This window comes from Molothrus ater, chromosome 6 (genome assembly GCF_012460135.2).
Source record: "Molothrus ater isolate BHLD 08-10-18 breed brown headed cowbird chromosome 6, BPBGC_Mater_1.1, whole genome shotgun sequence".
In the NCBI taxonomy this organism is placed as follows: Eukaryota; Metazoa; Chordata; class Aves; order Passeriformes; family Icteridae; genus Molothrus; species Molothrus ater.
Genome location: NC_050483.2, coordinates 37,536,320 through 37,564,093, shown reverse-complemented (window position 1 = coordinate 37,564,093; position 27,774 = coordinate 37,536,320). Strand labels below are relative to the sequence as shown.

The window sequence follows — 27,774 nt, the reverse complement described above, 5'->3', positions numbered from 1 at the left end:
TGTTAAGCAACTATAATACAATTTTCATTCCCAATCACTTACTTAAAAAATGTGATGTTGATTTAAATGTACAAGCAGACTCTTTGATGTTGTGTCAGCAGTTATGAAGTAGGAATAATGATGGAAGAGAAGGGTGAATCTGAAATCCAAAGCAGCATTTTTCTGGGGTAGCAAGTGGGAAATATCCAATTCACCATTAACTATAGCCCAATGCTAACAACTAACTTTTTCTATTTTAATTAAAACTTAACATTTTCTGTTGCAGTTGTGGGCTGGCAGTAAAGCATTTTTGTTCATGAATTTGAATTTTCTGAATGTCTTTCTTTCTAGAGTCATGTAAAAGGACAAAGGTATTTGTCCTTTTCTGATCTTCTCTGAGATGTTTTTTCTCCATAGCTTATATCATGGTATACTTTTATCTCTCCTCTTCCTCATCTTCTTTATTGTAAAAAAGAATAAATACCAAGACCTTGACAATGCATAAGGGGCAGCTTATGTGGATTTGATTTTATCCAGACATCTCCTGAGAACCTACTGTTTTGTACCAAAACCTGAAGATTTACAAAACATTAAAAAGTCTCAACCCCTCACACCAAGGAGAGGAGTTAGATGATACGGCGTACCTGTGATTATACAAAAAGAGGAAAAGAAACATGTAAAACCTGAAAGTGTTCCCTTTGCATTTCCACATATCAATATTATCCTTTGTTCCCATCCTTGAATTCTTTCTGCTTGCACTGCTGTTTCTCTCACAGTATTTTCTTACTGATCACTACACATTACTTCATTGCACCAAGATTACACATACATCATCTTTATATTCTTGAGGAAGAAAGTAAAATAAAAATGAAAATGTATGAGGTTTTACTTATTCTTGCATAAGATTCAGATGTGGAACTCTACCTGTGAGAGCCACTGACTGTAAAGGGAATAATTTTCCCAACTGAAGTCACAGCTTCAGGGGTCTGCCTTCTTTCACTGGAAATCCAGTGTTTGCAATGACATTGTTACTCTTGCTTTTCTACAATTATCAGAACAGTGTATACAAAGACTTTAAGGAAATAAGGGAGTTTCTCCCACCATATTTCATTTTAGAAACAATGTTAAAATGTAGCCATGGGAAATGAACTAGAAACAATGTAGCTGTTTCAAAGGAACGTTTGTGAGCCCAATGGAGCTGCGCCAGTCTTAAGATTTTCAGCGTGGGTCAGAAGCCTGTATTTAAGTGCTGAAAATCCAAAATGTGAGCAGGATCTCTGGGTGGTGGTGGCGGCAGTGGTAATGGGATGTTGTGAAAATGAAAGCACAAGCTTGACTGATCCTTTCCATAGATAGGAAATAACTCGGGGCAGGACTGAAATGGCTTTGTCAGACTGAAACTGACAGTTTAGAAGGTACTAACACTCCAGCTCTCACCACTGTCCTATGCAGATGTCTGCACAGAGTGACAGATCTTGTCTGATGCTAAGTGTTTTTCCCATGTCCTAAAGTCCCAGACAATACTTTTGTCCTTTGAGGAAAGTCCTGCAGTAGCTGGGGACATCACTGTTACAGCAGGCACGGGCATGATGCTGTTATGGTATATTAAACCTATGCTTCTGCAGAGACATCCCACATTTTAATAAACTTGACAGGTCCAGAAACACTTTAACATTAGGATTATTTCTAAGCTCACAGGACAACAGACATCCAGGTAGAATGATATGGTAACCAAGGAAACATCAGTAAACTGACAACTTGCAGTTGAAAAAAAGAATCAGAGTACAACAAGCAGCAAATATTTATAACACAATTTTCACACTGTCTTTCTGCTGTTTCTCAGTACTATTTTCCAGTTGCCTGCTACAGATTATTATACAGAGGTTACCTTCAAAACTTTTATACACCTTCGAGAACAATTGTTTCAATAAGAACCTTTGCAGCTCTTAACGCATAAATACATTAACTACTGAAATGAGTGGTGATTTCTCTTTCATATATGTTTAATATGAAAGAGAACATATAAAATGTTCTTCTTCAACACTACAAAAATCAAAGGTCTGAGATGGAGCAAAAAAAGCCCAAAGGTCTGAGATGGAGGAGCAGCTGCATGGTCAGAGTCAGACCTATCTGTCCTGGGCCAACCATGAAACCAAGGCTTTCAGCAAGGAGGAACCTAGGAGGGAATCTGCTTAATATTGCTAAGAGCATAACTGGTATTTACCAGATTGGAAAAACCCCAGGAGATGTTCACATTCTTCAGCACACCTTGCACTGCCAGGACCATTAGGCAGAAGTTCAACTGTCTCAGCTGGATCAAGGCTTACCCTGGCAAGAAACTCACTGTTCCTACAAAACCAACAAAAATCTGATGCAGTGTAACGCAGCTGATGTAAAACGTGGGTCAGCATTATTTATCTTACAGAGCCATTAGTTTTGATCATTGCAGACTCATGCCATTTTACTACTAGTAACACTGCCAGCAGTGTCCATTCCTGGACATCCTAGGCAGTGAAAGTCTGTGAAAGCCCACCATGATAGCTAAAGTCCACAAGATCTAATTTTTGTACTTTGATGCTTTTCATGTAAGTATATTGGCAGCAGTCTGCAATACTCAATAGCTAGACACTGGGCAGGCCATGTTTTATCTGAAGTATTTTTCTTTAACTTTAAAGATACAGCAATTTGACAAACAGATGATATTGTCAGCTCCCACAAATTAATTATAGATGATATTTGGCATTTGTCTAAAGGCTTGGCCTCCTGGGAACAACCAGTTACATGAAAAACTTTGTATACTTAGCCATTTTTTTCCCCTTGTCAAGAGAAACAAGCTTGAGAATATGAAAATATGACCATCAGAAAGGGTTGGGCAACAGAAGCCAAGTAAGAACCACTCCCAAGCCCCAGCCCTATTTCATAAAAGGATCTATTTTTTAAAGCAACTTTTAGCTTGGGGACTCAGAATTACAGTTTCCAGGTATCTATATGACTATATCAGCTAGCACTTTTGAGGAATTATGTTGCATCTTGCCCTCTTTTGTCCATTTCCCTGGAAAAGATGCAGATACCCAGCTAACAACTCTGGAGCATCCAGGACTGAACATCACTGCTTGATGCAGAACTATAAGTACAGAAAGTTCTGTTTACCAAATTTATCAGATGGCAAATGGTTAAAATTGTGTTTTATTAGTGGTTATGTTAACTAGGCTGGTAGACTAAATAGGCTTGTGGAAATGAGAGTGGGTGGGATGACAAAAAAGAAATCCCTAACCTATAGCATTCAAATTTCTGAAAGCCCATTTGGGAATGCCCATTCAATGGAAAGTTAAGAGATTTCACTCTTTAAGGTCTGATATGCAGATACATACATATAAGCTAGAAGTGAAAATGTCAAAACCCTCCAATTCTTTAAGACACTTCCTCTCACTATTGAGATGTATGGCCATTCCACACAAACAGATTTACACAGCTCAGTGCAGTGTTTTACGGGGAGCAGAATAGTGACATTAATGATGGACAAGCCCAGGGTAACTACTCCTCACAGGGAGCATGGCAAATCACCATCAAATCACCATCATTAAGACTGTCTGGTTCTGCTCTATGATTACTTGCAACCCTCTGACTACTACTTCATTTTATTTACCCAAATGTGTGGCAACTTAGGGCTGTGGTGGAATAAAACTCCTATCAATCAATCAGTCAATCAATCAAGAAGTAGTACAGGCAGTATTCAAGAAATAGGTATTCCAGTGTCCTTTTCTTAAGCTTGCACTGAGTGTAGAAGCTCAAACTCCAGAGAACCACATCTTTAACAAACACCTGCATCATACTCTACTTTTTTTTTTCAGTGTATAGTGTAAGCACTATCTAGTTTACCAAAGTATCACACAATTAGGAAATAATCAAGGAGAGAAAGCCCAGCAAGGCTGATATTCTCACACTGGTACACTACATAAGTCAGGAAAAACTTCTGAATTACAGCTACTTTAGAACCAGTGGAACTGAATAGGCTTTTACCTGCTGTTAGAGAGCTTATGACACACACTGTACACAGCTTGCTCAGCAATGTCAACTGGACTCCTTAAAAGTTCAAGAGTCAATAATTCAAAATATAAGAGGCAGAAGAAATATTACTGCAAACTCACTGCTTCCTTTTTGTTGAGCATATAAGCGAGCAGGTAAGTGGATACATGCTGGACAATAAGGACAGGCATAAGCATCCCTAATACTTTCTGATTTATCTAAGAGGTAAGTTGGTATTACCCATGGGACAGAAGCACAGGTTCAGTTTTAACAGTCACTACAGGAAGCATTGTGCAAGGAGAGGACAATACAGCAGCTGGAAATTGTAGAAACTATTCAGAAAAATTAGAAGAAGGAATAAATTCTTCATTAAACTGGTTGGAAATAGAGTACCTAATGTTTACATAATTTTGACAACCTCTTTAGCTTTTGACTCACTATAATTCAATGCATATTTCCAGCTGGAACTGTGAAAAGACCTATTCATTAAAGAACTGACCAGTTAATAATAAATCAGGAAGAAACAGCATCACAAGCTAGTATCTCTGGGTGGAAAGGAAAAATCAGTAGATACCTGTAAAGACTAGAAGTAAATATGTGAAATACTTGAAATAGAGAATTTCTCATTAAGAAAAAGGTTTCCTAACAATGATATGGGGAAACAGTTACAATGCCAGAGATAAAACATTCCAAGTGATTTTAAAATGTAATTTTGGGGCATCATATTTAGGAAATAATAATGGGATTATTATTATCTTCTACAGAATAGAAGATTTGAATGTTTATTTTATGGAGATCTACAGAAAAATGAGAACACCAACACAAATTATGCCTTATAAGGTTGTTTCTTCATCTACTGGTTTGTAAGTACTAATTTTTAAGATCTTGAGTTAGGCATTTTTCTTGAAGGACGGGAGTGAAGATTTTTATTGTATAAGAGTTACTTTCCTGAGAACTTGAAGAACAGCAGCAGCAAAGGTAGCCATAGTTATCTTATTATGTCCTTGGTACTGGTGCTCTTACTGCATCACTCCTGTTCCTCATATGATACCAAGCAACAAAATTGTTTCAAGTCTCAGCATGTACAATACCAGCTTAATGGCACAGTTCTGGTAGCAGTCCTCAGAGAAGTGACAGATATCTGAATGAGATGTCCTCTTTATATTAACACAAGTGAACATCTTAGTTTAATCTAATTTGATCTAATTTAGATTAACACCACAGATAAAGGCATGTGTGAATTAGCATGGGGACTATTTTATTTTGACCCTTAGGTGTTTTCCCTTGCCTCGTCTCCCCTCCCTTATTTGGAAGAACTGCACAAATGTACCCTGAAACAAAATAAGTAAAAAGTAGAATAGGGATAACCTCTTCCCTTTCATGTCTGTATCTGATGTACAAAATCAATACCAGCAAAAGGTGAGGTTTGCATTAAGAAGTGTTTGATACAGAATGTCACCTCTAATGGGCAACAGTATTTTGGGTAAGAAGAGTTCTTACCATTTTTCAGAAATTGTTTGAAACAGGAATTCTTGTGAATTGGTTTCAAGCAAGAATACTTGCCAGCATGACTGTCATCCCCAGAATGGAATTTTAATTCTGCTGAAATCAGTCTCCTAGATTCAAATAGGAGCTCCTATTTCCATGCTCCAGACAACACAAAACAATCAGTTTATGAAGAGATTTAGATTAAAAGCTGTTTACAATTGTACTTTATTGTCTATGAGTCTAGATTAAAAAAAAAATAAAATTACTTTAACCTCAGTTTTAAACTTCATTGCAGGTTATAATAATTTAATAATTTCAATTTAAGTATATTTACTTATACATAAATGTCTCTTCCAATCCTGCTTTACAAATAGAATGCAACTAGAGAAAAAACAACAAATGTAGCTTAATGAAATGTTGGATCATTAAACATTATGTCAATATGTGGAGATCCTTAGGAATAACATACTGTTCAAAAAACTAGGCTTTCATAGCTTCATAAATAAATCCAAATGGACTTTAGGCTTTTGTTACATTGTACCTTTTCACCTTCAGATAACACAACTTTCAAATATGTTTTCTTTCCTACTTTTACTAGAAATAGCTTATTAAATGTGAAAGCCAAGCGTGAACCAAAATTGGTTGCTTTTCAAATATATAAATAAATCTAGGTGTACACATGAATGAACACAATCATTGTCCTAAGGATTACCTATGCTGCTTTTAAGATGACACTGAAACCCGCACTTCTCACATTCAAATCAAATATTTGTTCTTACAGAGGACTGGACTACAGTAACCCAGCCTTCACATTTTCTGGCCTGCTTCCCATAGCCTCTCACGACTATGGAGATTTTTCATATGAAAATCACTTCTAAAGAAGCAGTTCAGTTCCCCAAAGACCAGGTTTCCAATTTGGAGGGCCAGCACACCTCTTACTGCCACATGATCATGTGAAGAGTTGAGCTGCCCAGAGAAAACCCCCATCTTGACGTTTCTAAGGGACAAAGTGAAAACAGCAAGATAGAAACTCATCCAGTTCAGAAGACATGTTCATTTGACTTTATCACCTAGATTTTAGACTTCTCTACAACATACAACAACCAACCTGTTTGCCACAGTTACTAAGTTGACTGGGACGTGAATCATCAAGGCAGGTTCACTCTGCCCTGCTGAATTTCAAGCTTATATTCCTAGTGATTAGAAGAATCTTATTATGAAAGATGTGATGCAAATTCACTTGGTAAAAAAAGGTATGATTGGTGGTTGGGTGCTCCTGTACTTACATTAACTTTTGATTTGCTATTATCACCAAATACAAAGGTAAAAATTGAAAACACCAGATGGAAACCAAGAGAGATAATTAATTTAACCACATGGGTCTTTATTAATTTTATAGCCAGAAACAAAGGCTGCAAATAGTAATGGGAGGCAACACCAAGAAGAATCTGACTCAAAGAGAAAGTAACACACAGAACCTGTCAAATTGCCTGATAGTCAGATTTCTTTTACTTTATCAATTTCTGCTGCTCTATTCTCACTAGGAAATGCAAAACTAGAGTGGAAACCTCTGAAAAGAAAAATAATTGTTTACAGCCAACTGATGAGGCATTTACTCAGGAAATTCTGTCAGCTTCCCCTCCACCATCTCACAATGTTGGGAATTTAAACGTTTTGAGAAAGTTTCCCCTGTATTCACAAGTCTGACCTTGTGTTTCCCTTCTTAAGATGTCCCACCTACCTCCTACTCTCCTGTCCCAGGGCTGCAGAAGCAGTGAGGGACAGTGGAGCGCATCACTATGGGAAGAGCCAGACTTGGTGGCTCAAGGTGTGTGGGCAACACAGGCATTTCCTGGGGGGAAGCATCCATGCCAACCGACTGTAGGAGCACTTCTGGAACCTCTGACACACTGATGTCCAATACATCTGCACTTACAGTGTACAGGTATACAAAACTGAACATATTAAATGCCCTCTTATTTCTCTTTTAGCCACAACCAGGAACTGCCAGGTTTCAGAAGAGCTGCAGGGAGAGGAGAACTTGCAGCCCAGGCCTTCCCTCTAGGTTCCACTGGCAACTGAGTCTATCCTTCAGCTCTCCTGGAACAGCCTTGTTCTTCTGCATCTGGTGACCACAATGCTTGAGCTTGAGCTATGCTATTTTAGGATAGCCCCAACATAGGAGGAGAGGGGACAGATTTCAGCAGATTAGTATTGATCTCTGAGATGTGTCTTCAGAGAACGGAGTTCTGCTGAGATATCCAAGGAACCCCCAGAAAGTAACTGATGAGATATGGATGCAATGCTGAATATTTCACTCATGAATCTCCAACACTAAAATAGGTGAAGTTCCAAGAATACCCCTTACTGCTTGACCTTCTTTTTCTCTAAGATCATGTTACACAGACAGTGAAGGTGATTTTCAGTGAAAACACCAAAAATCTCCATCTTTACAGTTTGTGCAGTACTTACAGGAAATGAAAGTACAGGTCTAAAGAATGAAACACATGTTGCAAAGATAAAAATCTCTCCAATCTTGAGCAACAGGACAATTGTTTTGTTATCATGGAAATGCAAGCTTGAACCACCATTAGAAGACGGGGGAAAAAAAAGACGGAAAAGGCTGAGAGCAAATGAACAAACACGTCTGCTTTGTTGAGTGGCAAGACAAGAGGTGGTCGGAGGCAGAATTGATGAACTGTCACAGTATGACAAATAAGACCTCTGTTGGATGTATTGATTCTGAACAGAGAATGACTCATGGATCTACTTCATTCTTGCTTCATTTACAGACAGTAAAGTACTTGAACAAATCACAGATGCTGCCAAAGGAGTCAGAGAAGAAAAAAATTCTTTCCCATGGATGTTTTTGGGGTCAAATTTATTAATAACTGCTTGTTTTGTAGGACAGCTCATGGAGTGGAGCTAAGGTTTTGTACAAAGCATCACTGTCTCAATAACTGTACAGATGATTTTTTAGGCATGTTGCACAGTTAAGTCTGACTTGAAGACTCGTAAAGCTTACCCCATGAAAACCTGAGCATATCAGTATGTGTATTTGTCAACTATACTTGTATGCATAGGAGCTGATTTTTTGTGTGTCTCATGGCCTCAAAAATGGTTTAGTAACTGGAACTTGGGAGAGAAAGTTGTATTCACTATTTTTCTCAAACACTACAAGCTCCAATATGTTTTTTGCTCTCCTTGATTCATCATAGAGGATTTATAGGCATTATAAAGAGATTTCAAAGAAGCAAAATTATGTTGCAAAATTGAATTGGGTTATTAAGCCAAGAGAATTGTGTGTCATAGATGCCCTGTTTTTCTTTTTTTTCTTTTTAAAAATTTTGCCTTTATTTGAAGAGTTGAGGCTTTCTTGTCTTAATAATTATTGTCTTTATATTTGGAAAATAAGCCTTGCAAATTGAATACAGTACATACCAAAGCAATGGCTCTGAGCTGAATTCACAAAGAGTAATTCATCAAGGTTCTTTAATTCTGAGGGCAAAGTTGAGTTTTTTTCATAAATTTAACAGGACCATTCACCATTTTCTTGTATACTACTACCCTATGTCTTATTTTTCTCCCTTATCTTGATGAAGCTTTTTTCCATGACCAGCTTTCCTTTCAGGACTGCAACCTCTCTCTACCCACTGTTTTCTCTACTGCTAATGTAGCCAGGAGTCCAGCAAACTACTGCAGAACTACTAGAAAAACTAAAAGTATAATGTTAGTTTTAAACCTTGAATCCTCCTGTTAAATATAATTTTAGATCTTTAATATACAGAAAAAGAAAATGCAGTAATGTTTAGACACATGTATTACTACTGCAAAATTTTCTTAGTCCCTTCCCCAGTTCAGAGGGCAATCTCCACTCAACAAGCCTGCTGCTCTTTCCCAGGAAGAGACAAGAAAGAGGTGCAAAATATGAGGTGTCCCCTGCACCTGCCACAGAGCACTCCCAATTACCAGCAGCCACAGCCTGGCTTTTTGTGACAGCCTGTGAGGGGTGCAAGGGAGCAGTTCTGGTGGCTTTCCTGGCAGGAGCTGACTGCTGTCTCAGGCCAAAGATGTGGTTTGCTGGCTGCTGCCAGCAGACTGGGATGGGAAGGAACAGCAAGGATCTGGCTTCCTCAGCTATTCTACAGGTCTAATACAATTTATATGGGAATTAACTCATGTAGTCCATTTACAGAAGTGCTGATTAAGTTTAGGAGGATCCACTTTGAATTATCTGCCAAGAGCAAAAACTACTCCTTTGTGCATTGTCAGCCTTGAGTAACTCAGTCTGGAACTATTTTACCAATCGTTAGATGTCTGAGTTTAATATGGAGATTAGAGAGGGTAAAGTTAGGGCAGAGCTGACCCCAATTGCCAAACTGTTTACAGAAGGGAATAGTGAGTTAGCTTTGATCCAACACACATTTGAAACATATATTCAGTTACTTCTAACACCAGATGGGCACAGCTAAAAACAAGGGGCTGGCTGCATACTTAATTTACAACATACCAAACTCATAGTAAATTAAAAATAGCAAAATACTCTTCAGACTGTTCCTGCAGATCATGCTCTCTCACCTCTCTTTCACCTCCCACCCTGGTCCTCCACAGCTCAGGGGTAGCTGAAGCAGAGCAAAATGTCTTCATTCCCCTTCTGCAACCCAAGAGCAGCCTCTAGAGCCTAGCTATCCTGCTTGTACTGAGATTCCCTTTCATTTCAAAGGAATACTTCTGCAGAAAGTTGTCATAAACAGGAAAACATCCATTTAAGTACTATGTAACAGTTTGTTTAGTAGGAGAAACAGACAGTTAGTGTGTGGAAATTCCCTCTCTTGACCTTTACAAGGTGAAAGGTGAGAGCACTACAGAGAGTACCAAAAGTGATTGTGTTGGGTAAGGATTTATGTAATTAGATACATCTGGAGGAAAGGATAACACGTCATGACACAGCCTGAATGCACTTTGCTTAGTTAAACTGCCAGGACAGCTCTGTTTACAAGCCACAGGTTTGCAGTACAGTGACTGACTCAGGCAAAACCCATTAGATACAGTCTTACAGCAGCAGACTGTAAGACTTTAGGGAGATTTTAGACTTAGGGAGATTTGGAATTTTTTTCTCTTGATAATATAGCAAAAATAATTTCCATTCTACAATATCTTTTAAAAAGGAGTCAACTTTAATGTCTAATTTAAAATGCTACAGTAAGGAAGCAAAGGGTTGAAAGGAGGTGCTGTCTGGTGTTGCAGTTTTACAGTCACTATGTGTGCAGTGCCCTCAAATCAAATGGGCTCATCATTCCATAGCCCTCAAAAAGTCTTTCTTCCAATCTTCATGCTGCCTCCTTCTTTTTTTTTTTTTTTTTTTTCAGGAATTGAGGAATTTATGCAGCCACATCATAATTTCTACCAGGAAACAGACCAAGAATAAAACCTACCTGGACAAAAGGGCAATTGGGATTATATTTACAAACCAAGAGTGTCATAAACAGAGAAACTGCCACAGTATGTTCTAATACACCTGTCAAGTCAATAATATCATGATGATTTGCTAAGTGCTGGCTATGAGGACTGAAGTTGCCTGGGAAGTCACATATCTAGCTTTCTAGAAAGTCAGAACACTTTGGGAATTAAATGAGCAAAAATTTTACCTTCAACTTTTGCTTTTTTTCTGTCTCCTCTTATCCCTCAAGGTACCTGTGCCTTGCCACTCCCCACGATGCCTAAGACATGGAATTACTAATGTTAGGCTGTTTGAAACAGAGAGGAAAATTTCATCAATGTATTCTTATTCTAATCATATGACTAAGAATTAGCTACAGTCTTGATCTTCAGCAGAACAGCTGCAGTTCTGGAAGCTAAGTCATGAAGTTAAACAGTACTTTTTGTTAAATTTAAATTAAGACCAGAATGCATTTAAATTACCATGCTTTTGTCACATAAATCTTAGGCCTTCTCTTGTGTTTAACAACACCCTTTAATTTGCCATTCTCTCTAAATCCCATAAGGGACAGGTTTCAAAGAAACTAATAATTTGCAAATAGTAACACTTAAGAGTGTGTTAGAAACACAGCAACAATCTCATTTTCTCTTTCAACCATGCTGCATACTAACTACATACTCTAACAGAAAAGTTTATAAAACAATATCCTGAGTGGGTCTAATAGATGCAGTAATCAACCCTTGAAAAGGACACAGACTGACCCACACTTGGAGACTCAAAATAATTTGGTTTTTTGACAAGTTAAATAATTTAGCTTTTGACAGGCTGGACAGCTTTAACATAGGTCCTCAGAAACACTGCTCATTTACCACCTCTCTAGTCAAGCAGAAGAAGTCACTGCATACCTCTCTTCAAAATGGGACTCTCATGCTACCCTAGCCAGCCAGCTTGACCTCAGTAGCCTTCACTCTTGTTTTTTTCCATCCTTTGTGCTCTGCCTCCCACTTCTCTCACATTATTTCTCTTCTCCATCTTCTCAGTTCAGCACTGTTTCCCTGTGCAGACTGAGGAGCTTCACAAGGCAGGCTGTAAATGCCCCATCCATACCACTCCACATTTTCCATTTGGCTGTCACGGTGTGAGGACAGGAGCCTCCAGAAGAGGATGTTTTGTGGCAGAGCCAGCCCTCAAAAGACAGACTACAGCATTCAGGGAGGTCAGCATTCACAGATGGGATTCTGCCTGGCAGCAACACCATGACCAGAAAAGCAACACATCAACAGATTACTGTGGCCTTCCCCTCCCTCATCTGAAAAGAGTTTGGAGACAGAAGAAAGGATTGCTCTGCTTTGCGGGTTTCTTTCTGTTTTTAGCAGTCTTGGAAAAAAAGTCAGAAAACAAGAATGCATGCTTCTTGTCAGAAGGATCCAAAATAAGAACAAAAACATAGTCCTTTTTCGACATGTTACAACATAGAAGTTCAGAGTCGTGAAGAAATAAAACAGGATCTGCCAGCATCCAGAATGATCTCGCATTTAAACTATGTTTCCACTTAGAAAAAACTATAAACTCAATAGTTAACACTGTAATTGTGTATAATGACATTTAGCATTAAAAAAAATTAAAAGGATCTCAGTTAGTTGAGAAGATCAATGCAGGGAAAAGTCTTTAGTAGTCCATGTGTCTAGAAGATTATTTCTTTTGGGTAGTGAAGCAGCTATTTTGTTGTTTAGAGTGCAAATATACACTTCCCATGCCAAAACAGGAACTATTCAGCCAGTGAGTATCTACAGGTCTATGGCAGAAATAATGGGCTTCTCTAATCTCTCATGTAATGTCTCCATACTCCTAAAAAACAGGATCCAGAAAACAGGAGCAGAAAAAGACTGGCAGAAACCCCAATGATTTTTTTGTGCATGATAAACCCCCACATTTTTTGTGCATGATAAAATGTAATAATCATTCACAGCAACTAACTCATAGGACAAGTAAATTTTAGCTAAGAGAACCCTCTTCTGGTTAAGCTGAGATGAGCCAAAGTTACTGTTCTGTTGTGTAGGAAGGAAAGTCAGGTCTTCCCAAAATCCTCCTAATCAATAAACAGCTGGGATTCAAGAGAAATTTGACCTGCACCTATATGGAACAACCTAAACGAAAGTTGATGCCTCCACAGAATCCTCCTGGAGCTCTTTGGCATCATGGATCCCAAAGTGCTTCCATTACAGCCCAAGCTAAGGAGAAACTCAAAGGCAATTTATGCTGCTCAGCATGCTAATACCTCCTAGTAAGACTTATGATCAGAAATCAGGAGTAATTATCTGCCAAAATCAGGCTGGCTCTTTGCTTGATTGCCTCCAGTTTCCATTCAGAATCCTGTTTAGAGCTCCCACAGTGGCAAAGGCATGCACTGAGCAAGGACATTCTTTTCCCCTCCTCATCTTTGGCAGCATAGATCTGTCTTTCTACATTTAAAATATTGTGCCACTATGTTCTGCCTGGAATTCTGCTCAGATAATCAAAACTTCCTCCCTGATCCCACCCAAACAACTTGTGAACTTTTTTTGCTATTTTTGTAGTAAGTAAAGTACTCTCTTTGTGAGACAGTATCTCACAAAACTACACTGCAACTCTGAAACATCTTTCAGCAAGTTTATCTAACCTCCCCAGCTCACTTTTATCTCCATAGATGAGTATACATTACTTCCTAACAATAGCTTTAAAGTCATTCTTAGAACAAAAATGTATTTCTTGTAATGAATGAAAGTGAATTTCTTCTTTTATTATCAAGCTCATTTATACATTTATTTTAATTTTGAGAAAATTTAAATTCTGGCTTTGAAGTATGTGTAAGCAGCTACTTTGCTACTCCTAATTTAGAGTAAATTTGATTGACAAAAAAACCTAAATAATCTTAAGCCAATTCTTAGTGAAGTGCTACAAGGGAGTATCAAGAAGTCTCAAACATAGGTTTCTCACTGACAAAGGAGCAGGATTTTTCTTCTACAAATCAAATGGAAAGAACTGAAACCAGTTTGAGCTACCCTTGTTAAACAGGACTCAAGTCTCAAAGCAATAGGAAATTAAATAATATTTAAATGTGTACAGGATGTGGTTTGAACTAAGCAAGGGGTTATTTTAATGACAACTTTTACCAGCATAACTATATACGACTAAATTTTCTACACAGCAGATTTACCCAGTTCTGCCAAATCCCTATTACTATGAAAACTTACACAATCACAGAGTTTGTGTAATTATGTTATTATTGACATCTTAGCTGTAACTATAAACACTGAATATATGAGGAAATGTATGACATTTTACAGCTAATACAGGCAAATATATAGAAGAACCATCTTCCCACTAATAATTTTTAATTTGTGAAACTTAGATAACTCTTTGAACTTCATTGTGAATGTGCGACAAAGTACTTGCTCATTTTCTCTAGAGGACAACTAATAATGAGGCACTCACTGTTTTACAATCAGTATACACAAAACACTTAATGAATATTTAACCAGCACTTACATTTTCACACTGCATCTTCTGGATTTTATGTGGGAAACATTGAGTCCATCAATAACAATATCAAAAGGAAGTCGATTTTCAACAAAAGTTTGAAAGGCCTCCAATTCCTGAAATAAATAAATAAATAAACACAAGGGAATAATATGTTGAGTTTAATAGAAAGAAATTCCATTCAATTTTTATTTAAAAAGGAAACAAAGTCCAAATGTCTTACTTTTCCTTTGTTGGCTACACTTCACATCATTAACAATCACACCAAAAAAACCCACCCATCTTTTAAGCCATAAGTCTTACATTGGATACGTCCAATAAAACCATTACAACCAAAAATTACATTACAACCAAAACCCAAAACTTTACAGCTATCCAAATTTTCAAAATTACAATCTGAGCTGTGCACTTCCATAAAGTTACATGCTATAGTCACTGTCCCACAGCAGCTGCTGAACAAAGCAGCTTTACAGTCCAGTAGACAGCTTCACCACTACTAGCTCTTAACATATCCAAATGAAAAATAATGATCATACTTAGGTTCTCTGAAAGAATGATGAAATCTATGAATGCCAGTCAATACTTAAATAAACATCCATTTAGAAAGATAGTACTCATCTGTGAGAAACACGTGGCTTTAAGGCTAAAACCATGAAGTCTAAGTCAGAAATGTAATGCACTGATTGAGCGAAACATCCAGCTTTTCCCTCATATGGAAATCACAACCGCTCTCCCATAAGAGACTACAGAGCTATAATAAAATCTTCAGGAATTTCTCCCTTGATTTTTGGGGGAAAGATTTAGTAGTTTTTTTGCAGACACTTGCATAAGATTTGTACTTTTGCTTCTGACTGTTTTTAATAAGACCAAGAACTCTGCATTATCCTGATAGGCAGTGACCTAGTTGCATAAATTACCTTTCTAGTAACAAGAAAGATTTATTTTTCCCTGACAGAGCTTTCACAATCCAGGCTATAAATTAACTTTCACAGGAACTCAAAACAATTAATATTTCATGCCTTCTGCAAAAGGTTCAAGAAATACTCTTCTAATCTTGCCTTCTTCTATGTAGCAATATGGCAACATACATCTAAATAAAAGCCACTGCCTCAGCACCCAAAAACATACAGAGCATATACAATTCTTCCTTGGAGAAAGAAATGAAAGAAAGAATTCATTTTTCCAGAAAGTACAACGCTGTCAGGCAGTAACAAATGATCACTTCAAATTTAGTTGGAATGCTTATGACAAATTATACTAGGAAAAGGGCTACTTGTACTAAGAGTACAAACCAAGCAAGATAAGATGGCTCACTCAGCTGTTAAAATTTCAGGAATAAATTCCAGGTGAACAGAGGTGTACCAGTCAAAAGCACAGTGGTAAGAACACGGACAACACAGGACTCAGTCTAGCACCCTGGGAATCAATCACCTGTTATGTGATCTTTCATTTCTCCATGGCTTAAATAAATGTTACTACTGAGAAAGCATAAAACACTGGACAAGAAAATTATCATCTAAAAGAAAAAATAAGTTGTTGGCACTTGTGAAATATTTTCCCCACTCCTCTGCCCTAATCTCAATGTATTTTCCATAGATGAATAAAAATTCTCATTGCCATCTGACAGGGACACCAAGACATAGAAGGAAGTCACTAGTAAAGGCAGTAGAAACAAGTAGAAACAAGTGAAAAACCAAACAACATGGATTCCTGACTTCTGGGCCTTCACCACCCATGGACCTCCTTGGTTCAAAATCTGGTGAGCCATCACTGCAATACTGGATGGCTGCCTGAAATGTGGGAGATTAAAAGAAGCAAAAGACATGTAGCCCAAAGGAAATTAAGATAGAAAAGCTCTGAGACAAAGATGAGTGAAAATAGAAAAAAAAAGTGGAAGCAGGTGAAACCTGTGGTAAACATTCCAACACAGCGTTATTTTCTCAGTGCTAACAATTGGCAATATTATTTCAAGTAAATAGTTACAGTCAAGACATTTTTAAGAAGCAAACTGTACAAGTAATCTTGTTTTTATGGACTCAGTTCAATACAAAACATAAACTTTGCAGAGAATTTTTCAAGTGGTATTTTATTTCAAGTGACAATGGTTATAGAGCAGTTCCTGAAAAGGTGGTTTTCCCTGATGGGCAGAGCAGACTGTTTTGTTCAGGGAATACTACAGCATGAGCTGGGGAAGCAGCACAGGGGTTCAGTAGGTCTGCACTCTCCTCTGCCCACTCTTGGCTTGGATCCCTCTCATCTTCCAGAAGAGCAGATGGTGCAGGGCTGCCAAAAGGGTCCTCCTAAGAGGCACCAGGATAGGCTCAGCACTCCCCAGAAAGCCATTTCCTGGCTCTCTGGGGTTTACTCCTGGAGCTGGGGAGATGCTGCAGCTTTTTCATTGTCATTCCCTTGGCCACTGCATGTTTCTGCACCATCTCCTCCTGTCCATGTCTCCCAACATTCTGAACAGATGCCTGCCAGCCAGCATGCCCTGCCAGCCTCCCAGATCAGCTCAATGCTTTGCTTCTCTAGGCACAAACTGTGCAGAAGAGGGAGGGAAGGTTTGCTGGTGGCAAGGAGACTTAATCAGGCAGGGAAATGAGGAGTTAATAGCAAAGTGCAGAAGACAAATGGCCAACTTTAATTCATGTCACCAACTACAGAAGACTCGAATAAAAAGCCTCAGACAGACTAAAAATCCCAAGGGTCAGTTTATTTTCTCCTCACCACCCATATTTCCGCAGCAACACATGAGAGTGTTGCTCTTTTTTTTTTCCAGAAAAAAAAATACATAAAGAATGACAGAGAAGGTCTCCTCCCCTGAGAGACAGTTTTTGAGCTGCCATATTTCTCATTCTCTCTGGACACAGGGAAGGAAAAGGGCAAAGCCTGGAAATAAGCAGCAGGCTACCTCATCCAGACATAGCACCCAAAGCCTTACACAGTAGGAGTGTACTGGGTCTGGCTGAGCTGGAGTTAATGCTCCCCACAGCATTAAGGCTGTGTCTCCAACATTACCCCTCATCAGGAGGCTGGCGGTGGGCAAAATCTGGGGAGGGGACATCCCCAAGACAGCTGACTCAACCTGACCAAAGGGATATCCCATCCATGAGACACCCCCTCAGAAAAACATCCAGGAGAAAGAAGGGGGCGAGGGGATGGTGTTTATTATTATGACCTTTGTTTTCTGGAGGAACTGCTATGCCTACTGATGCTCTACTTCCCAGGGAGTGGCTGGACATCACCTGGCAACGGGAAGTAGAGAATAAATATTTTATTTTTCTTCACTTCCGCATGCAGCCTTTGCTCTTGCTTTAATAAACTGTCTCTATCCTGACTCACAAGTGTTTTTCCATCTCATTTCATACCCCTACACCTTAACATGTTGAGAGGAGTGATAGCGCAGCTTGGTGGGCACCTGGTGTCCAAACAAGACCAACCCACTACAAAGAGAGAAAGTAGACAATTCAAAGAATGCTGATTTTTAAGGATTGGAACTTGTCTGGATTTTATGCAGCTCTTACTTCAGCCACAGTAGTAAACAGATGATTCATCCACAGTTCCCTAAAGATATCTCCCCAATTAGCTAACTGTTGGAAGAAATTAAAGGCTTTCTTTCTGAGCAGTAAATGAAGTAGAGCACAGCTGCAGTTAGGGTACGACTAATCAAGTGAACTCAGACACAATGGCTATCAATGCAGTACAATGATGACATGCAGGTGACAGAATCCTAGGACATGCTGAGTTGGAAGGGACTCACAGGGATCACTGAGTCCAACTCTCTTAGCCCTGCACAGGACCATCCCCAAGAGTCAGGTTGGCTTAGGCAAAAATAAGCAAGCTATTCACAAAGGCTTACCCTTCCAAATGGAGACTGCAACATGTGATCTACACACACCCCACAGGTGGTGTATGCCACAGGAGCATTTATTGGAAACATCCTGCTCAACAGGACAAGGGGCACTTCTGATGAATTCCTTCAATAAGCCAACAAGTAACAAAACACATCTCTCTCTCTCCCTCCCTCCCCGGCCCCTCCAGGTAAAAGCACCAAAATAAACACAGCAAACCTTATTCTGATTTCTAACTTGTTCTGACTGGGTTCATCTCACAAAGTTTTTAAGGAAAAGTTCATTTTCCTTATGGACTCGAAAACATGACTCAAACTGAAGGAACTAAGCTAAAACCACATTTTGTATTGCTTATTGACATGACCCTCCATAAGGTTCTGCAGAGGAGTACTGCAACACACCAGGGCTGTTACCTCACTGCAGGGCTTCCCTCCCCACACACAGCACAGTGGCTCCAGTGATATCCTGTTTCACACCATGAACAAAAGAAAAGGGAATTTTAAAAAACCCACCTGATTTAATTCATTGTCTTACTGGGAAAATGGGAATGCCAACTATGTAACCTTTAAAAATGATTCACTGCACCTTTTATTAAAAAATCTTTTCTTCACAAATGGATACACAATTGACTAAATCAACTAAAAGAAAAAGCCAGCTATAACCAAATCCATCATGGAATTTATATTGATGTAAAGAATTTAAGAGTTTTTAAATAATTTATTGTTTAATCACTAGGGTGTGGGTGGCTCAAGTCCATTCATATCTTGGCAAAAGCACAAAGAGTTGCATTTTTTTTGCATTCCACACCAGCTGGGTGGCTCATGCACTATTTCACCACCATCTTATACTGGTATGTACCGGTGCTGCCCCAGAAAGGGGTGTTTCCACCTTCTCCCTGTCCTCAGCCATTCATTCCTGGCTTTGTTCCCTCACCTACCTATGCACACATCTTATGGAGAAAGACCCAAGTGGATGAACTCAGCCCATACAACAGTTCTTAGTCTCCACCAGTCCCTCTGCTAAGGTTACAACACAGAGGACTGTCCTGGCATGAAAATGCAGCCAGGAAATGGAATGAGATTGGTAGCAGGTGAGACTACTGGGATCATCTTTTCCCACATGTAGCCCTGACTATGCTAACTGGCTAAATGATGAAACAACATTTTATGAAATGTAACTCTCAGCCTGGAATATTAGAGCAAAGCAAGAGAGGTTGGTTGTAAAAAACCAGAACTATAGGAATTATTGTTTGAAAAAGCAAGCCAGAAAAATGACTAGTTTCGCTACCTTAATTAATTCAAGTTTTTTTTTAAAAAGTGTAGCTCCAGACTTCAAAAGTCTGGTTTACACAGCGAGAAGTATTTGAAAAAGCAGCAGTAATGAATATGAAAATAGTACTTTTTGGTAAGACAACACTATTTCAGCTTCTGTAAATACATTTATAGAATTATAGAAAAGAAATATATGTTTTTCTTCCCATACCAGTGTACATACAAGATCTTCAAGACCACAACAAAAATGAGGGAAAGAATTCATTATTAGTATTTACAGATACTATGTTAAACATGGTAACAGAAATAAATGTTTCAAAACAAAGAAAATATAGCTAAACAAGCAGTAAGAACAATGAGCAGTAATCCACATGAGTATTTTGAAATAATTTTAATGTCTATAACAGTTTTAAGTGTATGATAAGTTTAAAATCACAGAAAAAATGAATCTCTTTAATATTTTTCTTCTCAAGTCTAAATAAGAAGTATGTTGGCAACTAGAAATAAAAATCATGCCATTAGCTAAATTCTCAAACCAAAAAGGTCTACTACCCAAAGTAGTAAATGCCAAAAGCCAAAGTAATCTAACATACAAAGGAGATACATGAGCAAATTCACAGAGGACTTACAAATACAAGAAAGGCTATTATGTTCCTGCCAATGTAGAGTTCAAAAATAAGAATTAAAAAACCCACACTAAAACATATTCAAATCACTGCAGAAAAGGCCATTTGTCACTTCCTCTGAACAATAAAATTTTTGTTCACTTCAGGAATGATGGAGAGACGCTAGTTAAATTTAAAAAAGTAAAACTACAATGTTCAACATGTATTTTTTCCAGAAGAAGTCACAATACTTTAAGCTTTGTACAGCAGAAAAAGCAGTGCTTCCTCTCTTGTTTAATGACAACATCCTCAAGTGCAAGGAAACAGCAAATTCTGATTAACAGAATATTATACTGCACTTAATTATACTGTAACTACCCCTATTATCAAACAGGATGTATTTTAGAGAAGTGAAAACATTCAATTTTTAACAGTTTCATAAAATGCAATGTTATGGGGATTGCTTCGTTTTCAGCAATGTTTCTTGGCATCAGAAGAAAAACACAGGAATGAATATTAAGTGTGAGAAATAAAATTCAGCTGTCCAAATGAAATCCAGCCAGTTCTTTTTTTAAATGCACCTTGGTGGAGCACTCTTAAATCTATTTGTTGCTATGCCCGATGGGTTTGAATATTTCCCCTACAGTTTCAAAGCTTGGAAATCCCCTTGAAACCCTACAGTACGGTATCTCTGTGTACTCTGGATTGCACACAATTTGTTTGGTCTCTGAGTTTACAAATAATCCTCGAGCCAGGAACTGCTGTGGCTGCAGCCTTGGGAGGCACTGTCAGGAACAGGAAGGTGCTTGCAGGCACTCACTGTGATGTGCATGTGCACAATGCTGCCTGTTCAGAGCCTCTGCCCACAGCGGGCACTGCTGGCAGGACTCAGCTAACATCCATGGGAATAGAGGTAGAGGAGGGAAATGGCACACTTATCCCGGGTTGACAGAACAGGACTGACACACACCCAAAGCGCCCTTTGGGTCACTTAGGCCTTTGGGGCAAATCATGGAGCTGGAAGGAGAACCAGAGCTCTACAGAACAAATAAAAGTATCAATCTAAAAGGTAAGAGTTAGAGCCTAATGTTCAAGGTTCCTTCCAAATAGCACCGCCTCATTCAGCTGCAAAAGAACACTGAGATGAATGGGCTACTTCCTCTTTGTTGTCCTCTATGTGCTAGAAGAATATGTAAAATCCCTGCTTAGCCCAGATCTAGTGTGGGAATTCACATGAGCACAAACCCACCTCTTCCAGCCTTCTTGACAGCACATACACGTCTCCCATGAACTTCCTTCCCACTGCACACCAGCCCTTTCAGGCTTATCAGAGGTAAGTAGGAGCCACAAAGGGAATGAAATTACAGCATTTGCGTAAATACCCAGGAGCAGCTGCAACATGAAAGTCATCACAGCAAAAGTTGATTCTGCCTCTCAGCACACCAATTATATCCTCTCAGGCTCAATGGCACAGCTCCCAATTAAATGCAGCCAGGGTAAACAAGCATCTGACAGAAAATACCACACAGAAATTTGGTACGAAAGGTGACAGTCTAATTGTAGCTGTCTCTTTTCTATGGCAGCCTGCAAGGTTACAGCTCACTGTATTAGATCATCATATGATATCCTAATAGACCTTCCAGAAGCTATCCATAAGGATCTGAATTGATGTCTATTTTAATGTGTAACATTTCCTTATCACAGATAATCAGTTTTATAGTTCATGCAAGCCATCTTTTCAACATATTTGTAAATAGTGTTCACTACCATTCTGATGTACAAATCTATGTTGTTTGATTTTTTTTCCTAAAACTAATTACAAAAAGGACTTATTTGTTTTTAATCTCTGCACAACAAATTACTTTTGGGGGATCCTCAACAAACCAATCTTTGCTACTCATTTTCTACTCTGATCACATTTATTCTTAAGCGACAGAAATAAAATAAAGCAACGATGCTCTTGCAAAAGTAAGACAAATAATTATTCCTCAGTGAAGAAAAAAACAGATTCCAAAAGCATTTATATATTCAATTTGAAACACTGTTGGAAAAAAATATTTAAAGCTCAAAGCAACTCAAACTGTTTCCCTGATTAATCATTTCATTGCAGGAAATATAGATCCACTAAAAAAAAACTAGTTAGGAGAAAAGAAGGAATACAAAGCTAAAGTTTCCTATTTGAATTACAGCCACTACAAAAAAAGTGAGTGACTGGAAAATGAAATCGCCCCCACCCTCTCAGATGTATTTATTCACATCCTTATTTAAGCATCATCACCCCGTTCCCCTCTAGAAGCCCGTGGCTGCAGAAGAAGTCCCACAGTCTGACATACCTAAAATGGGCAGCATATTTTCATCACCACATGACTGCTTTCCTAGCACAAAGGCAACTAAAAAGTCCTAATTTTATTTCTGGAAACATCATTAAAGATCATGACACTGTTTTGCCACTACCCCCACATCCATGTCCAAAATTCACTGAGGAAGCAGACTTTAAGCTGTACAAACAACAGTAAGCACCAAGTTCATCTCCACTCAGGGACTACCTGCTGACACAGAACTGGAATGAGATCAACTTGAAACTAACAAGTAGGTGGCCCCAGAGTGATAAATGATGGAATTTCAGCTATCACACAGTCTAACAGAATCTACTGACATCAAAATTTAATGTAGTGTATTGAGTTTTTGTTTCATTAGATTGTATGCATTTATTCAATCAGGCTCTCACACAGGCGGAACATAATTTCTACTACACTTCAGCCTGTCTGTGAAGGTCCTGTTACCCAGAACTCCCTTCCTAAATCTCTCCACCTTCAACTGGTACTTCAAAAAAAAATAAACCAAAAAAAAACCACCCCTGTCTACTTGACACCTTTGAAATTTTCAAGCCATACAGCGTTCAATAAAACACAGCCTTTTGTTTATTTTATGATATTATAGAACACCAGTACCTATTAAATACTTAAAATGACTGCTACATTTTAAGGAGAATTTTATTCTTCTGTACAATTTGCAGCCAGATCAGATCAAAAGTCCTGAACTAATAATAAGATCTGTGTGGAAATTAGATGGCTGCATGTACTACAATACCCAAGACTGTTTCAAGCTTCTGTAACTGATTAACATGCTCAATGACAGTGCTTGCAGAAAGCTTGAAGAATAAAGCTTGTCCTCTTCCATACTTTCAAAGCTGGTGAAGAACTGAGGTGCCAGCTGCAGCAAATGCCCAATCAATACTCAAAGACAAAGCAAACCTGCCCCGAGATGTGGTGTGGGCTCCATCTAGTGGGGCTCAGCTTTGGTCCGTATCACTACCACCAAATCTGTTATCTCCACACAAAACGTGTCAGAAATAGAACCATGGAATCATTAGAGTTGGAAATAAACCTCCAAAATCATCGAGTCCAACCTGTGACTGATCACCACCTTGTCAACTAGGCCAGCACTCAGTGCCCCATCCTGTCACTTCTTGAACATCTCTAGGGACAGTGACTCTACCACCTCCCTGGGCAGCCCATTACATGTTTTACCATCCTTTCAGTCAAGAAATTCTTCCTCATGTCCAACTTCAACCTCTGCTGGCACAGCTTGATGCTCTGTCCTCTTGCCCTTTTGCCGGTTGCCTGGGAGAAGAGACCAGCCACCCCTGCTGCAGGCTCCTTTCAGGTAGGTACTTGTAGAGACCAGTAAGGTCTCCCCAGAGTCTCGTTTTCTCCAGGCTGAACAACCCCAGCTCCCTCAGCTGCTCCTCTTGTGACTTACTCTCCAGACCCTTGACCAGTTCCACTGTCCTTCTCTGGACATGCTCCAGCACCTCAATGTCCTTCTCCTGGCGAGGGACCCAGAACTGCATGCAGGATTAGAGATGTTGCCTCACCAGTGCTCAGGGGGACAATCACTGCCCTGCTCCTGCTGGCCACACTATTTCTGATACAGGCCAGGATGCCATTGGCATTCTTGGCCACCTGGGCACACACTGGATCATGTCCAGCTGCTGTCAAGCAGCACCCCCAGGTCCTTTTCCACGGGGAAGTTTTCCAGCCACTTTGTCCCCAGCCTGTAGCACTGCCTGGGGTTTTCTGATAGAAGTCCAGGACCTGACATTTTGCCTTGCTGAGTTGGCCTTGACCAACTGATCCAGTCTATCCAGACCCATCAGCTGAACCTTTCTGCTTTCCAGCTCATAAACACTCCCACAAAACTTGGTGCTGTCTGTGAACTTGCTGAGGGTGCATTTGATCCCCTCGTCCAGAACATCAGCAAAGGTGCTAAACAGGACTGGTCCCACACTGAGCCCTGGGGAACCCCACTGGTGCCCAGCTGCCAGCTGGGTGCAGCTCCTCCACAGCCACTCCCTGGGCCTGAGCACCCAGACAGTTTTTCACCCAGGGGAGAGCACATCTGTCCAAGCCATGGGCCACCAGCTTCCCCAGGAGAATGCTTGGGGAGGCAGTGTCAAAAGCTTTACAGAAGTGAGAGAACTGCAATATACCGTAGTGTCTGGAATTGTGCCCTCTCGTATGTTTACCATGACCTTTGAAAAGCCTGATACTGTATACCGTAATTATAAATATGAAAGTATATCTTTAAAATTGAGGAGTAGTTGATAGGTTGGTGGGTTGTAAAAGTTGACAGAATGAAACTATAACCAGTTCTTTTACTTTTTTGTAAGCTCAAGATGTCTTATTTTGTTCTATTCACTGGGTTTTATTCCATAGTTAAAATTTAGCCTTCAGAAGATCAAAACACTTTAATTTTTAATGTAAAAGCTCCCCACATTTTAATTATTTCAGCATCCATTAACAGCTAGCTGAAAATTTAAGAACAAATAAAATATGAAAGATGTTGAGATTTAGATGCAAATTATAAACACAACTGAATACTTCACAGGATAAACACACAGGATACTTCATGGCCTATCTAATGACCTACCAATGTTTAAAGCAAAGGGAAAAATTTCTGGTGTTCTCAAAGTGCCTGAACATTACTTGCATATTATCCTTTTGGGCAATGAACCTGACAGGGTACAAGACCTACCTCTGGACTTGTCTTTCTGAAAGTGTCAGTTCCATGTATCACATCCCTCATTATTCTCTCACTGAGATGACTGTATTCCTCTTCAGTGAGGTTACTGTCCTCCAGCTGATGGTTGCAAACTGGGCATTGTCCACTGCAATAATAGTGAAACAAGAAAATAGAAGGAAAAAGGCTTTTAAATAAGAAATTCCTTAAATATTACTAACTTATCAAGTGTCTGTATATGAGCACAATTCTTTAGAAGAACCCCAAGACAGTACAATCATCAGAAAATCAGTTGTACTCTTTCTGTGATACAACCTAAACCTACTAAAGTCACTAGCTATTATACTCTTTTAATTTTCTTGAAACCATTTCAGTTTTATTCAAATACTTATCCAAGTAGGCTACCTCAAACTTGTTTAGTTCAAAATCAAGTGTTCTACAATTCTAACAAAATAACTGCTATGGAACCACTTGTCACCATTTTGTTCACAGGTTCTTAACCCATGAAAAAATGTGAGGTGACCTAGGTTGGTTTAGTTCTCAGTCTTTAACTGCTTACAGACAGTAAGACAGAAAACAGACTTACCTCTCAGTCACGACAATTGACTTTAGAATTTTAAAACTCTTAAAGGCTGGAAAAGTCTGTCTAAAATATGATGAATTATTATAACAGAGTAGAGTACCACACACATTCTTACATAATAATAATTTATTTTATAGCAAACAACTCTTAAAAGAGTGAGATATCCTGTTCTTTCAAGGCTTCAAAAACTGTGGGCTCTAAATGTGCTTTTACTTCACAGTATGCAACATAGAGTATTTTTATAAACCACCTAAAACTCTCATAATCCATTGGAGGCATTCTCATAATTAATACATTTATAACTGCCAAATTGCTACAAAAGCATAAAACAAGGTTTCAAATAGAATACCATTTAAAATAGCAGTTTACAGAAATTAAGAAAACTGCACTGTAATAGAAACACACACCCAAATATACCTGTGAAAATTTAAGAACCATTTTGTCTTCACTGAAAATGAGATGGGGAGAAATCTTTCATCTGTACAAATTAACTGCAGTATGCAAATAGTATCAGTTTTCAAAAAGAGAATATTTTACACACTGCTCTACTATAGATCTTGTTAAACAACAGTATCATAAAGTCAACAAAAAAGAAAGTCTTTAAATCCTAAACAGGAGACAAATAAGCCACACAGTAAAACGGCACCTCTTATTTTTTACTGTGTTTTTCTGCCTTGGCTCTGCTAAGCATAATTCTTTTTCAAATGTGCATGCTGAGTCTTGATTAATGTACAAATTGGAAACTGGAGTTTGTGAAATCATATGTCACAACAAAGGTTCATATTCTCAAGGACTGAAATAGTTTTGTATATAAGGAAAGCCATGTTTTTATATTTTTGAAGGAAGAGATCAATACAGACTAATCAAGACAATACCTTACTTATAAATAGAATGTTGCATTTACCTGTCTTTAATTTTGGTCAGGCGTCCTCTCCAGTTCCCTCCTGGTAAACTAATAAGTACAGAGGAAAAGATAAATAAAAAAATTAGGTAGGCTCATATTTAACAATATCCAAACTACATGTAAGAATAATTATATTTTGGTCAAATTTAGAAATAAAAAAACCAAACAATCATCTACGTTACAAAGAAATTATATAAAAATCCATATTAATTTAGTAACACCTGGAAATATTTTATAAAGAACCAGCATTTAACAACATGCAAAAAACTAACACTGTCAACCTCAGCAGTTTATGCTGTCCTCAAATTTTAAGAGCCACACAAACAATCAGTGTGCACTGACAACTTCTAAGTTACTGCCCTACACATTCATAAGCCATTCCAATAATGGTAGCGCATTCCCACTGCCACATTTTCCATCCAGGCAGACTAACTTGTAAAATGGCTCTGTAGCTCACATAAATCAAAGCCAAAAAATCACAGATGGGCTCAAATCCAACCTCATGACAAATATGGAATGGGCTCAGGTGAACCCCATTGTGCATGTGCACTGTAACTAGCTGTAATCTGCAGAGTCTGACAATCACTACTCATGACAAACCATGGGACCAGCTAAATACTGTGTTAAAACATGGAGCCTCCTATTAAGATTGTACAGAATACTAGGAGATTAACAAAGTCAATGCACTTAATCTTCATTTTACCTAGTGGAATTTGCTGCCTCTTTCCTTTAAAGAAAGAATCTAACCTTAAACTAGCTTACTACTTCTACACTCCAATAAATTACAGGAAAAGCCCTCATACACCTGTCAATATTCCTTATCTAGCACCCCAGAAAGAGATGAGGTCAGCTATTTTGAATTGCCATGACCCAACACGATTTCCTAATTTTTGTACCAAGGAATAATATTTAACAGGTAAAAGAAATGGTGAAATCAGTAAAAATTTTAAACTTCACAGTAATTTGTGAGCAAAAATAAAATGCATCTTTTCATGACAACATGTCACTTGTGAAGAAGCAAAAATCAAAATGAGATGTTGAGGGGTCTCAGAGCTGATCTGTGGGATAATCTGGATCCCTCCTCTT

At 38.6% G+C, this 27,774-nt stretch overlaps 1 protein-coding gene across 1 annotated transcript in view; it reads right to left on the bottom strand.

Moving 5' to 3' along the window:
- The window catches only part of PRORP (protein only RNase P catalytic subunit), a 38,736-nt gene that overhangs the window by 9,156 nt on the left and 1,806 nt on the right, over positions 1-27,774 (bottom strand). Inside the window, 4 exon segments of the mRNA XM_036384866.2 lie at positions 14,462-14,484; positions 14,487-14,568; positions 25,217-25,349; positions 26,689-26,736. Of these exon segments, the coding sequence (XP_036240759.1) occupies positions 14,462-14,484; positions 14,487-14,568; positions 25,217-25,349; positions 26,689-26,736 (286 nt within the window).